Source organism: Dryobates pubescens, chromosome 15 (genome assembly GCF_014839835.1).
Source record: "Dryobates pubescens isolate bDryPub1 chromosome 15, bDryPub1.pri, whole genome shotgun sequence".
In the NCBI taxonomy this organism is placed as follows: domain Eukaryota; kingdom Metazoa; phylum Chordata; class Aves; order Piciformes; family Picidae; genus Dryobates; species Dryobates pubescens.
Window position 1 is genome coordinate 23,083,734 of NC_071626.1, and position 14,890 is coordinate 23,098,623.

General features: G+C 45.7%; 1 protein-coding gene across 2 annotated transcripts in view; it reads left to right on the forward strand.

The window, feature by feature from the left end:
- The window catches only part of EPS8 (epidermal growth factor receptor pathway substrate 8), a 71,696-nt gene that overhangs the window by 25,401 nt on the left and 31,405 nt on the right, over positions 1-14,890 (forward strand). For both annotated transcript variants that reach the window (XM_054167821.1, XM_009902793.2), the window contains exons 8-13: positions 244-317; positions 1,368-1,494; positions 2,473-2,561; positions 9,849-9,923; positions 11,050-11,198; positions 14,526-14,709. In XM_054167821.1, coding sequence (XP_054023796.1) covers positions 244-317; positions 1,368-1,494; positions 2,473-2,561; positions 9,849-9,923; positions 11,050-11,198; positions 14,526-14,709 — 698 coding nt within the window. The remainder of the gene's footprint in view (positions 1-243; positions 318-1,367; positions 1,495-2,472; positions 2,562-9,848; positions 9,924-11,049; positions 11,199-14,525; positions 14,710-14,890) is intronic.

The following is a 14,890-nucleotide window of genomic DNA, read 5'->3' on the forward strand; positions in this document are numbered from 1 at the left end:
TAACTCCAGCAATTTAATGATGCTCTCTTCAGTAATAGGAAGAACTTGGGTCTAATGTTTTAGACAATTAGGTATAATTGTTGGTTAGAGATCACCATGCTTTTGTTAACTTTTATTTCTATATATCTTTACCTTTTTAATGGCCTTCATTGCTAAACTAGTGAGCTAATATCTTTCTTTTTTCTTCTTTTTTTTTCTTTTTTTTATTTTGATGGTCTTGTTCTCCCTCTGCCTTTTCTGCAGTTGAAAAACCTAGGCAATACCATGATCATGAAGAAACAGCAGAGATGATAGCAGCCAGGATCGACAGAGATGTTGTAAGTGAGAAATTACAAGAGGTCCTGCTTAATGTCTGTGAAATTTTGCAGCTCTGTGTTGGGGGAAGGCTTTTTCCACATGGGAAATTCACTTGTGGGGGAAAGCTTCCGAGGCAGCCTGTGTGCAGCAGACCTTAAAAACAAATAGGTTGTCTTTCATTTTTTTTCCCCTTAAAAAAAAAAAAAGGACTGGATGTTGATAAATTTTCTACTGTGAAGAGCTAGAAATATAAATACTAATTGTATGTGGTAGACCAAATTCAGAAAACCATATGACATTCAACAAGTCCAAGTGCCTGGTGCTGCACTTTGGCCACAGCAACCTCATGCAGTGCTACAGGCTGGGATCAGAGTGGCTGGAGAGCAGCCAGGCAGAAAGGGACACCTGGGGGTACTGGTTGACAGCTGACTGAACATGAGCCAGCAGTGTGCCCAGGTGGCCAAGGAGGCCAATGGCAATGCATTAGGAATAGAGTGGCCAGCAGGAGCAGGGAAGTCATTCTGCCCTGTACTCAGCACTGGTTAGGGCACACCTTGAGTAGTGTGTCTGGGCCCTTCAATTAAAGAAGGACATCGAGACACTTGAACGTGTCCAGAGAAGGGCAACGAGGCTGGGGAGAAGTCTGGAGCACAGCCCTGTGAGGAGAGGCTGAGGGAGCTGGGGTTGCTTAGCCTGGAGAAGAGGAGGCTCAGGGGAGACCTTATTGCTCTCTACAACTACCTGAAGGGAGGTTGTAGACAGCTGGGAGTTGTTCTCTTCTCCCAGGCAACCAGCACCAGAACAAGAGGACACAGTCTCAAGCTGTGCCAGGGGAAGTTTAGGATGGAGATGAGGAGAAAGTTCTACACTGAGAGAGTCATTGGCCATTGGAATGTGCTGCTCAGGGAGTTGGTCACCATCCCTGGAGGTGTTAAGAAGAGACTGGATGAGGCACTTGGTGCCATGGCTTTATTTGATTAGATGGTGTTGGGTGATATGCTGAACTTGATGATCTCAAAGGCCTTTTCCAACCTGGTTAATTGTATTCTGTTCTTTCTTTTCTGCCATAGCAAATTCTGAACCATATTTTGGATGACATCGAGTACTTTGTTACTAAACTTCAAAAAGCTGCTGAAGCATTTGCTGAACTTTCCAAGAGGAAGAAGACTAAGAAAAGTAAAAAGAAAGGACCTGGAGGTAGGGGTTCTTCTTACTGTAGTTATATTCTTATTTACAATTCTGTTTCCCTAAGGACCGTTGAAAACATCTGGGTTGGAAGAGACCTCCAAGCTCATCCAGTCCAACCTTTGACCCACACTGAAGGGTCAACACTAAAATGTCTCCCTAAGTTCCAGGTCCACACATTGTTTAAACACACCCAGGGATGGTGTCATAGTACCAGTCAGGGTTGGAAGGGACCACAAGGATCATCTAGTTCCAACCCCCCTGCCATGGGCAGGGACACCCCACACTAGATCAGCCTGGCCAGAGCCTCATCCAGCCTGGTCTTAAACACCTCCAGGGACAGGGCCTCAACCACCTCCCTGGACAACCCATTCCAGGGCTTCACCACTCCCATGGTGAAGAACTTCCTCCTCACCTCCAGCCTGAATCTCCCCACCTCCAGCTTCATTCCATTCCCCCTAGTCCTATCACTACCTGAGATCCTGAGAAGTCCCTCCCCAGCCTTCTTGTAGGCCCCCTTCAGATACTGGAAGGCCACAATAAGGTCACCTTAGAGCCTTCTCTTCTCCAGACTGAACAGCCCCAACTCCTTCAGTCTGTCCTCATAGGAGAGGTGACTCCACCACTGCTCTGGGGTGACCATTCTGATGTTTGTGAACCCTCTCTGTGAAAGAAATATTTTCTAGCATCCAGCCTGAAATGTGGGGGGTTGTGTTGGTTTTTATTATTATTAATGTAGTACTTCTCTTTCAATTTGAGCATAAATAAAATCCTATGCAGTTTATACTTAGAGGGGAAAAATGTTTGCTTCAAGTCAGTGGGGAGTGCCTGGGTTGATGACTGCAGGGTATGTGCACTGCTGTGGCTGTGTATTTAGAAAACTCTGTAAGTTGGTACATTTATTATGTATTTATGGCTGCCATACCTGTAGTATTTATAGCAATTACATACCCTGGAACTGGATAAATGAAGTCTCATTTTGTTTACCAGAGGGAGTTCTTACTCTCCGTGCAAAACCACCACCTCCAGACGAGTTTGTTGACTGCTTCCAAAAATTTAAGCATGGCTTTAATCTTCTGGTAAGTGACTGCTAGTGGATGTAGTGGTGTGAGGTGTGGAGTAACAGGTTTGTTTTCCTAGGATATAATTGGTGTTAAGTACATGGGTTTTGTTTTCCCTTCCACTACAAATTAATTTGGATGTCAGTTTTGCTGCACTGGTTTGGCTGTGTCTTATTTCACTAGTGTGAAGTGATGAACTAAAACCCTGGGGAAATGTGGAGAAAGAAGAATCATAGATTGAATAAGGTTGGAAAAGACCTCAGAGATCATCAAGTCCAACCTAGCACCCAACACCTCCTGACTAACTAAACCATGGCTCCAAGTGCCACATCCAATCTTTTTTGAACCCCTCCAGGGATGGGGACTCCACCACCTCCCTGGGCAGCACATCCCAATGGCCAATCTTTCTTGCTGGGAAGAACTTTCTCCTCACCTCCAGCCTAAACTTCCTCTGGCACAGCTTGAGACTGTGTCCTCCTGTTGTGGTGCTGGGTGCCTGGGAGAAGAGACCAACCCCCACCTGGCTACAACCTCCCTTCAGGGAGTTGTAGAGAGCAAGAAGGTCTCCCCTGAGCCTTCTCCTCTCCAGGCTAAGCAACCCCAGCTCCCTCAGCTTCTCCTCACAGGGCTGTGCTCAAGGTCTCTCCCCAGCCTTGTTGCCCTTCTCTGGACACATTCAAGGGCAACGAGGCATTGGGTAAACTTAGTGGCAGCAAACCAAGTGGTGCCTAAGCCATAAAACTGAGCTGGAAGATCAACTCAAAAGCTTCAAGGATATTAGGTGATGCTGCTCTTGCTGGGATGTTGAACTGGATGATCTTTGGAGGTCCCTTCCAGCCCTTAACGTTCCGTGATTCTGTGCTTAGTTACTGCATTGTGAGTAGTTAGATGGTAAGGATTGTATATGAATACTATGAAGGGTGTTTATAAGATAACAATAGCTTGGCTTCTTAGTGATTTTTGAGTTTTCTTGGAGGTTCCTGCTGTTTCAGTGGATGTGGATGACTCCCTTGTCTTTGGGAATGTATTAATTGAGTCTGGGTCTTCTGTCTGTAGCTTTGCTGGTACCTTCTCCATGCAGAGAAACCTTGTGGGTCTTAAATGCCCTACCAGTGCTAGCTGTGCAGAGGTGGTCATGCCAGGGAACTGTAAGCCTGGGTTTGCATTGCCTTGGTCTCCACTGTTCTTTCAGGAGGAGAAAACCACAAGTACATTCTTCAGGAATGATGATGTACCTGCCAATCTCATCTTGCTTGGTCCTTGGCAGGCACACAAGAAGATAGGTCACCTGATGCTTGACTGGCCTCAAATGTTTGCTTTTTCCTTATGCACCCAAAGCCAGACTGAGGCCAGAGCAGAGGTCGGCCTTTAAGCTTGCTTTGGGATGCTCTACCCAGTGGCTAAATGAACATGTTTCTTCCTCAGCATTGTAGTGCTGCTTCTTTTCCTGATTCTTTGAAGCTTTTTACTTGGGAGATTTGAGGTTAGCTCATAGAAGAATTTCTAGGAATGTCTGTTTGGGTCACGGTTCTGTTGTGTGCTTTCCAGCATCACCATCTGTGGTCTTAATTTAGTTTTATTCAGCTCTGCCCATCAGACTCCCTGTGCTGGTTGCCATCATTACACAGGACCTTTATAGCCTCAGAACACTTGATCTGACAAATTACTGTCACTTTATAACTTCTCAGCAAGCAGAGATGCTAATTCAAGAGCCTTGTCCTGGCATCTCCTCTTCTGCAAGCGCTATTAAAGGAACGCGGCAAGCGGGACACCTTCAAAGCGTTTAATTTCACATACTGACTGTCCCAATTGCTGGGGAAGCTGTGCCAACAGGGATAATTGCTCTTGCATTCACTGAGTCAAATGAGCTTTTTTTTTCCCCCTTCCTCTTGGAGAATGAATTCTAATTGCAAGAGCTGTAGGAGATATTTAGAAATGTTAAGAATATATATATTTACTTAATTATTTACTGGAAACTGAAGGCTGTGATTCTGACCATGGATGCTTTAGAACATGCTGATGCTTCTCAGTAATAGTGCTTGTAAGGCTCATTTTTTCCCCCTGTACTTTCTTCTTACCACATTCTGCATTTAGATTAGTTTTTCAGCCACAAACAATGTGCATCTGTATCTTCCAAGCAGGAGAAGAAACAGTTCTTGGTTTGGTGCTCAGCAGCATCTAAGACCTATTTTGCAATAGTGCTTTGCAAAAGCTGTAACAGTGCTTTACTTCAGCATCAGTGCATGTCCCACAAAAGCCTGACATTTCACTTCCTGGTGCTTTATGTGAGGCATGGAGAACTATATAAAATTAAGAATCTAGTTTTAAAATAGAAGGGGAGTAGCTAGAAGAAAAACACCTAGAAATCCTTGACAGCTGAATGGAAACTGTTTTAAAATGCCATGTTGGAGACTCCTAGAAAATGCCTGCCATCTGTCCAAAACCAAACCAAACCAAACACCACTGCAGAAACACCAAAAGAAAGCTGTTACTACCAAAGAACAATGTATAGGAAGTTATTAGAAGTAAATCCACATCCTTCTCCTTTCTTCATTTGGAGTCACAGTATCACACAGTGTCACACAGGATCACCAAGGTTGGAAGAGACCTCAAAGATCGAGTCCAACCTGTCACCACAGACCTCATGACTAGACCATGGCACCAAGTGCCACATCCAATCCCCTCTTGAACACCTCCAGGGGCGGTGACTCCACCACCTCCCTGGGCAGCACATCCCAATGACGAACGACTCTCTCAGGTGAAGAACTTTCTCCTCACCTCCGAGTCCTAAACCTCCCCTGTGCACAGCTTGAGACTGTGTCCTCTTGTTCTGGTGCTGGTTGCTTGGGAGAAGAGACCAACCCCTTCCTGTCTACAAGCCCCCTTTCAGGTAGTTGTAGAGAGCAATGAGGTCTCCCCTGAGCCTTCTCTTCTCCAGGCTAAACAACCCCAGCTCCCTCAGCCTTTCCTCACAGGGCTGTGCTCAAGGCCTCTCCCCAGCCTTGTTGCCCTTCTCTGGACACGTTCAAGTGTCTCGATGTCCTTCTTAAACTGAGGGGCCCAGAACTGGACACAGGACTCAAGGTGTGGCCTAACCAGTGCAGAGTACAGGGGCACAATGACTTCCCTTCTCCTGCTGGCCACACTATTCCTAATGCAGGCCAGGATGCCATTGGCCTTCTTGGCGGCCTGGGCACACTGCTGGCTCATGTTTAGGCGGGTGTCAATCAGCACCCCCAGGTCCCTCTCAGTTTGGCAGCTCTCCAGCCATTCTGACCCCAGCCTGTAGCTCTGCATGGGGTTGTTGTGGCCAAAGTGCAGCACCTTCTGAGAGTCAGACTCTGGAAGGCTAGATGCAAAAAGTGGAATGAAGTTAGCCAAAAGCAGTTTGAGAAACAGATGGCAAGATGCAGTATAAACTGCTGTAACTTTTAAAAACCTCATTCTGGCATGCTTCATTCTCCTGGAGCCTGCAGGGCCCATGTGTGATCTGTAAATAAAATAAACCCTCCTGAGAAGCTCTATCGGAGAAAGCAGTTACATTTATTTTTTGTTTAATGCATATATTTATTTGGAAAAGCTTGATTTTGGACAAGATGTTCATGGAAACCATTTTTTATAGGGGAGTCACAAGAGATGACTTGTTTCAAAGTGAAGAACTGGTAATGTGCTAAAGAACAGCGAATGCAAATAGGGTTACAGGCATATGAATAGAAGCGTTCTTTGAAGGGGCTTCTCTTCATCCATCTGTTCCAAAAGCTATGTCAGGAGACCACACAGTGTGCTGTATAACCTCTCCCAAGCTGCCTGCCTTCCAGAGGAAGAGAAGTGGTTAGGGTAATGCTAACAATTTTTAAAGTCATTTCAGGGACCTGAGTCATAGAATCATAGAATGTTAGAGGTTGGAAGGGGCCTCCAGAAATCGAGTCCAACCCCCCTGCCAAAGCAGGATCACCCAGGGCAGTCTGCACAGGAATGCATCCAGGTGGGTTTGGAAAGTCTCCACAGAAGGAGACTCCACAACCTCTCTGGGCAGCCTGCTCCAGGGCTCTGTCACCCTCACTGTAAAGAAGTTTCTCCTCATGTTGAGGTCAAACCTTCTCTGTTCAAGTTTGTATCCATTGGTCCTTGGCTTATTACTGTGCACCAACCAAAAGAGCTTGGCCCCCTCCACTTGACACTCACCCCTCAGCTATTGATAGTCATTGATCAGATCCCCTCTCAGCCTTCTCCTCCAGACTAAACAGCCCCAGGGCTCTCAGTCTCTCTTCATAGGGGGGATGCTCAAAGACCCTGGAGGACACAATGACAAGCAGTTAGCCCTGAGGTACCCTATCATGGGATGTAGTTTGTAGGCAGTTGTATTACACTGAGTGTAATGGGTTGGGGCAGGTCCCCTCCCCACCACAGGCAGAAATAACGACTCAGACAAACGGATTGCAAAGGTGATGAAAGTTTAAATAGAAAGCAGTGAATGTTACAGAAAACCCAAAGCGCAGTGACAAAGGAAGATCCCATCCCCACCTGAGGGTGCATCCAAAACCCCCAGGGCTCCTTCTTCCCCCTCCTTCTGCTGGGCTAGTCTCAGCTGGCCAGGCCTGAGACTGCCCATCCCCCTGTGGCCTTTGGCCCAATCAGGCCCATGGCCGGGAGATCTCTTCCCCAGTTACCAAGTCTTGGAGAGGGAAGGAAAGAGGAAGTGCCAGACTCCACCGCAAAATTTATAGTGGTGCAAGGGATTATGGTAGAAATACCTAATTTCCTGAGTCCACCCACTGGGATGGACTTCTGGACACAGGAAACACCCCTGTAGCAGAGGGCACCCAGCCCAAACTACGACACTGAGGAAGAAGCAAGCATGCATCTTGCAGTACAAAATAGTGTCTATAAATCCATTGATTTTTGGGGTGGTTGTTTGGATTTCCAAAACACACCAGCAAGGCTGCTCACTTAAAATTTCTTAGAGAAACTGAGCTACTGTGAGCTCAAATGTAGTGTCTTAGGTTCTTCTTTGGCCAAAGATAAATCAAAATGTATGACTAAAATGTTTGTTCTCAAAGTGCAGTAAATATAAAGTCCCACGTGTACCTCTGCAAAGGCCTTGGCTGTCCAGCATGTTTTCAGATGTTCTGGCAAATGAGAGGTGTTGAGTCAGCAAATAGCCTCATGACAACAGAGAAAGGGATAGATGAAATTCAGTATTGATGGATATGGTAACCATGGACAGGTGGGAGGAAAAAAATTCTCACCTGTAATCCAACATCATGGACAGGTGGGGGGAAAATCTCACCTATAATCCACATCATGGACAGGTGGGGGGAAAATCTCATCTATAATCCACATCATGGACAGGTGGGGGGAAAAATCTCATCTGTAATCCACATCATGGACAGGTGGGGGGAAAATCTCATCTATAATCCACATCAGGGACAGGTAGGGGGAAAATCTCATCTATAATCCACATCATGGACAGGTAGGGGGAAAATCTCACCTATAATCCAATATCATGGACAGGTAGGGGGAAAATCTCATCTATAATCAACATCATGGACAGGTGGGGGGAAAAATCTCATCTGTAATCCACATCATGGACAGGTGGGGGAAGAATCTCACCTATAATCCACATCATGGACAGGTGGGGGGAAAAATCTCATCTATAATCCACATTATGGACAGGTGGGGGGAAAAATCTTACCTATAATCCAATATCATGGACAGGTGGGGGGAAAAATCTCATCTATAATCCACATCATGGACAGGTGGGGGAAAAATCTCACCTATAATCCACATCATGGACAGGTGGGGGGAAAAATCTCACCTATAATCCACATCATGGACAGGTAGGGGGGAAAAATCTTATCCTATAATCCAATATCATGGACAGGTGGGGGGAAAAATCTCATCTATAATCCACATCATGGACAGGTGGGGGGAAAAAATCTCACCTATAATCCACATCATGTACAGGTAGGGGGAAAATCTCATCTATAATCCACATCATGGACAGGTGGGGGGAAAATCTCATCTATAATCCACATCATGGACAGGTGGGGGGAAAATCTCACCTATAATTCCACATCATGGACAGGTAGGGGGAAAATCTCATCTATAAACCAATCAGAACAAAATGCTGATGTAATACAGATGCCCATGAGAAGGTCTTCTGTGTTCAGTGGTGATTAAGCAAGCAAACGTTCAGAACCATTAGAGAACAAAACCACAAACCCAAGAGGATGAATCCCTGGCAACTTTAATATTTTTTTCTAGTGTAGCAAAATTGCAGATGGTACAGAGAGGACAAGAATGTTCAAAGAAAGCACTTGGAAAAGCCCAAGCAGAAAGAATGTAATCAATCTGTAAATGGAGTATCTCTGGGAAAAACAAGCAGAGATGGAATGCTCAATTTTCATTTGAAAAAGAACTACAGAACACAAATGAAGCTGTGAGGTGGCAAACTTCCAAAGGAGATGTTTCTTTATACAGAAACCATTCCATTGTAGAGCTTCTTGCACAGTAGATGCTAAAGATATACAAGGATGCAACATGAACTGGATGAATGAGCACTTGCACTTAGTAGAGCATAGAATTGTTAGGGTTGGAAGGGACCTCAAGGATCATCCAGTTCCAACCCCCCTGCCATGGGCAGGGACACCTCACACTGCAGCAGGTTGCTCACAGCCACATCCAGCCTGGCCTTAAAAGCATCCAGGGATGGGGCTTCTACCCTGGGCAACCTGTTCCAGTGTCTCACCATCCTCATGGTGAAGAATTTCTTCCTAAGATCCAATCTGAATCTACCCATTTCTAGTTTTTTTTTCCATTCCCCCTAGTCCTGTCATTACCTAACACCCTAAAAAGTCCCTCCCCACCTTTCTTGTAGGCCTCTTCAGATACTGGAAGGCCACAATTAGGTCTCCTCCAGGCTGAATAGCCCCAACTCTCTCAATTCTCTCTCCATAGCAGAGCAGCTCTAGCTCTCTGATCATCCTCATGGTCCTTCTCTAGACACTTTCTAGCACATCCAGAACTTTCTTGCAATAGAGGCTCCAGAACTGGACACAGTGCTCCAGGTGGGGGTCTCACCAGAGTGGAATAGAGGGGGAGAATCGCCTCTCTCAACCCGCTGGCCACTCTGCTCTTGATACAACCCAGGATGCAAATTGCTTTCTGTGCCAGATGTTGCAGATAAAACACTGGGCTTGGGTGGACCTGTGGTCTGAGCAGGGATGGCCTTTCTCAGGCTGGTATTTATTGTTGTGAAAGTTAACTGTTTCTTAAAATGTTTCATTTTCCCTTTTCCTTCAGGCCAAGTTGAAGTTCCATATCCAGAATCCTAGTGCAGCTGAGCTGGTTCATTTTCTCTTTACCCCACTACACATGGTAAGGTTTTATGGTTTTCCTCCAGGTTTTCCTTCAGAGCTCTCAGAGCAGTTGTGTGCTCTGTAACCTTTTTGAGGCCAAGAAGATTGAAATGTTGTGTCCCTGGACAGTAACTGAGGAGAAATGTGTGTATCTCAGGATGAAGTGCTCTTCAGAAAATAATGTCTAGACTTCTCTGCATATGTTCCCATCTATTAAATGTATTTATTTAAGCCACATTTAGCTTTGTGTGTTATGGTTTGCCATTGTAATTTTTAATGAATCAAGAGACTTTGCATAATGCAGGAGAGAGTTGGAAGCATAACCCTATGTCTGTGTAAGGGAGCTATCTGTGGTTTTGATCAGTAGAACAAAAATAACACTGCCAAAAATGGATCTAAATATAACATGCTTGATGACCAGAACATCAGTTCTGCTGCAATAAATGCTTTAGAGTCATCCTGGTTGGAAAAGACCCTCGGGATCATCGAGTCCAGCCATTACCCAACTCCAGCAAGTCTGGTACTAAACCATGTCTTAATGTTGAACCTAACTCCTGGAGGGTCAGATCTTCCTGCTGCTGATGTGTACCAGCTGAACCACAAACACATTTCAGGGCTAAGGGGAAAAACTGGTGGCAGAAGCAGAGTAATAGAAGTAGAGACTTGGCTTTGTAGAATCATAGAACTGGTTTGGTTGGAAAAGACCTCTAAGATCATCAAGTCCAACCATTGACCAAACACCACCATGACCATTAAACCACATCCCAAAGTGCTGTGTCTGTATGTTTCTTGAACACCTCCAGGGATGGTGACTCTTCCACCTCCCTGGGCAGCCTGTTCCAATCCCTTACCACTCTTGCAGGAAAGTTTTTTCCTGCTATCCAACCTAAACCTCCCCTGGCACAATTTCAGGCCATTCCCTTTCTTTCTGTCACCTGATATTAGAGAGAAGAGACCAACCCCTGCCTCATTCCAACCTCCTTTTAGGGAGTTATTAATCTGCAGGACATAAAGAGATATTGTTAACTTCTCCCAAGTGTTTGGGGAGGTGGTAGGGGTGGGGTTGTTTGAATACTAAATGATAACGTCTATTCACAGCATGACACTGTGTATATTCCTTGTGTTATTTTCATACCTGGATTTAGGTGGTACAGACAACAGGTGGTCCAGAGCTTGCTGGTACAGTCCTCAGCCCCCTCTTAACAAAAGATACTATAGACTTCCTGCGATATACTGTCACCAGTGAGGAAGGACAGCTGTGGATGTCATTGGGTGACACATGGACCAAAGCCAGGTGAGAAAAAAACCTTTGCATATTTTAGACCTGATCTCTACACTTAAATTTATTAGAATAGAATAGAACTAACCAGGTTGGAAAAGACCTTTCAGATCATCAAGTCCAACCTATCACCCAACACCATCTAATCAACTAAACACCTCCAGTGATGGTGCCTCCACCACCTCCCTGGGCAGCACATTCCAATGGCCAATCTCTGTGAAGAACTTCTTCCTAACATCCAGCCTAAACCTCCCCTGGCACAGCTTGAGACTGTGTCCTCTTGTTCTGGTGCTGGTTGCCTGAGAGAAGAGACCAATCCCCCACCTGGCTACCTCCTCCCTTCAGGTAGTTGTAGATGGCAATAAGGTCTCCCCTGAGCCTCCTCTTCTCCAGGCTCAGCAACCCCAGCTCCCTCAGCCTCTCTTCATAGGGCTGTGCTCCAAACCCCTCCCCAGCCTTGTTGCCCTTCTCTGGACACGTTGGCATGATCTGAACTAGATTATCCACCCCTCAAAAAACTCAATTTGTTAGGTTTTTCAACTCTTCAGAACTTGTATTTGAAGCTTTGAGAAAGGGATATGTTTAGCCTCAGAGGGGATTTGAGTCTGGTTTGATTTTAGGGGTCTCAAAGGAGAGAGAAAATGCACACAGAAATGTTTGTTCTGTTCATAGCATCAGAAATCTCTTGATGGAATCTCTTGAAGCACTTTTTTCCCCCCTGAATTGTCCCTTGCATGTTTCCAGGTTTCCTCCCCCAATTATTTTTTCAGTTTGAAGAGGCTGCAATAAAAAGTGACAACACATTGAAAACCATGATACAGATTTCTGTTTTCAATTTCCAATGGTTATGGAAAGCACACAGTTTGCAATGTCTCTACTACCCCAAAAGCATCCTAATGCTATAGAGAGAATGCCTTGTAAAATGTAGCCACTGGTGACTGGCCTGAACCGTGTTATGTACATACCCTCTATGTTGCACTTAATGGATTCATTCTTGTGGTTAGGTTTAGCTAAAAATTAACTCTTTTATGCCTTGTTTGGTTGGTTGGTTTTGAGGCAGATACATGCTTTGAAATTACTTAGGTAAATAGGCTGTGGGAACTAAAAAGCTTAAATTGGCAAAGTGCATTTAACTCCTTCATCTGTGGCAGAGTCAGCACATTTGATGGGGATTAAGTATGCAACCACATGAGCTGGAAACACATTGTGTATTTTGTGTTTACTTATACTTGTTCTTAGATTTCAAATTGGAACATAAACCTGTACCAAGTGGATTGAAAAGTAGTTGAGTGTTTTGCTGATAAGGCTTAGAGCATGGAGTGACAAACATCCTCAGGGTAGGGTCCTCCCCTTCCTTGATCTTATTCTGCTGCAGGACCAGGAATGCTTCAAGTAATCTTTTGGGCCTAATGTTTGCTCTGCCACTACAAAATGAGGTGGAAACAGGAATTACAACTCCTCATATTTGCCTGCACTTAGCCAGCAAAGCACCAGCTGCTTGCCTTTAACCTGCTTCAGCCTTTGCTAGCAGCTTGTTGTGGGACTGGCAGTGGAAATTGCCTTGCATCATTGGAGCCACGTGCAGGGAAAGAGTGGATCCTTGGGTGAAATCATGGGCTTCTTGTCCTGGGAACTACCATCATCATTTGTTTAGTCCATCCTGAAAAGGATTTAATGGAAAGAGAAGTAGCTGATGTTGGGCAGTGAAGAATGAAGCACTAAGGCTGCCTGACCTGTGCAGGTTACAAATGATGGTCTGATTTATCTCAGTAGCCAGAGGGACACGGCGAGATCATGCAGCAGGAGAGGTGAATGATGAAACTCAAGGGTCAGTGGTCTAGCTCAGGCCTGCTAATGGGCTCCTGCAACTTCTATGACTGGCAGCACTAATTCTGAGCAGCATCAACATCAAGACTGTTGAAAGAACTGCAATGTACATTCCCATTTCTGCTTGCAGAAGATTTGTGTTATGAACAGGGAATGCTGGTGGAGCTCTGAAAAGAAATGCAGTATTTTTAAAAGGTCAATCTGGACTACAAAACAGCAAGTAGGATGGTAATTCTTGTGTCTTGGAGCCTGTAGAGTTGGGGATTTTGTCAGGAAAAGCTTTTCCCTACCTTTTTCTTCTAGGTGTAGCTAGATCCCCGAAGCTTTGTGTGCTTCTTACCTGCTGTCAGAGTTTCTTAGCAAGCAGGTGTTTCTTTGAAGTCTTTGCCCGGTGCTTTAACACAAATAGAGCATTGCAATAGTTTTGCCATTTAACAGTTAAAACAAATTCTAGATCTGTTTGTGGTGGCTCTTCTATTGCTCATCCTTTGCTGCAAGACATTTACAGTCTTTTACCCCTGACAAGTCCTTACAGCAGGAACAGTTCCTTTCTGCAGGGCACAGCAGGGAGGGTAGTTGTCAGCAAATGTTTTCTGCCAGTTTTCTAGCAGGGTTCTGCATGTGCTGTAATCCCAACCTCTCCTCCAGACTAATAATCAGTAAGAGATTTAACACATCCAAGTGCCAGGCTCTGCACATTGGCCACAGCAACCCCATGCAGTGCTACAGGCTGGGGTCAGAGTGGCTGGAGAGCAGCCAGGCAGAAAGGGACCTGGGGGTGCTGGTTGATAGTAGGCTGAACATGAGCCTGCAGTGTGCCCAGGTGGCCAAGAGGGCCAATGGCATCCTGGCCTGCATCAAGAACAGTGTGGCCAGCAGAAGCAGGGAGGTCATTGTGCCCCTGTACTCAGCACTGGTTAGGCTGCACCTTGAGTCTTGTGTCCAGTTCTGGGCCCCTCAGTTTAGGAAGGATGTTGAGTTGCTGGAAGGTGTCCAGAGAAGGGCAACAAAGCTGGGGAGGGGTTTGGAGCACAGCCCTGTGAGGAGAGGCTGAGGGAGCTGGGGTTGCTTAGCCTGGAGAAGAGGAGGCTCAGGGGAGACCTTCTTGCTGTCTACAACTACCTGAAGGGAGGAGGTAGCCAGGTGGGGGTTGGTCTCTTCTCCCAGGTGACCATCACCCAAACAAGAGGACACAGTCTCAAGCTGTGCCAGGGGAGGCTTAGGCTGGAGGTTAGGAGGGAAGTTCTACAGAGTGAGAGTGATTGGCCATTGGAATGTGCTGTCCAGGGAGGTGGTAGAGTCACTGTCATTGGAGGTGTTGAAGAGGAGACTTGATGGGGTGCTTGGTGCCATGGTTTAGTTGATTAGATGGTGTTGGATAATGGGTTGGACTTGATGATCCTGAAGGTCTCTTCCAACCTGGTTTATTCTATTCTAATAAAGAATTTTAGGGAGCCTGTGGAGCCAGTATTTGTATGGCCTTTGACACAGATCTCTCATTTACTTTCCATGCAGAACGGATTGGCCCAAGGACCATTTCATTCCACCTTACGTCCCCCGTTTCCGGAACGGCTGGGAGCCTCCTTTGCTGAACTTCCTGGGGGCTCCCAAGGAGCAGGAACTCAACCACTTGGCTGAGTCCGTGGCAAATGTTGCAGAGCAGCAACGGAAGCAAGAAATGAAAAGACTTTCAACTGAGGTAGGCTGCTCTTGTGGGTTGGATTTGTCCCCCAACAAATCAGAGCCTTACCCCCACCCCCGGAATAAATTTGCCACACAGAATTTTGGAAGCAAAATGAAGTTGTATTTATCCAAGAGTGAATGAAACAGGAAAGTGTAAAAAGACAATGAACATGTACTGGGGATATTTAGATATATGA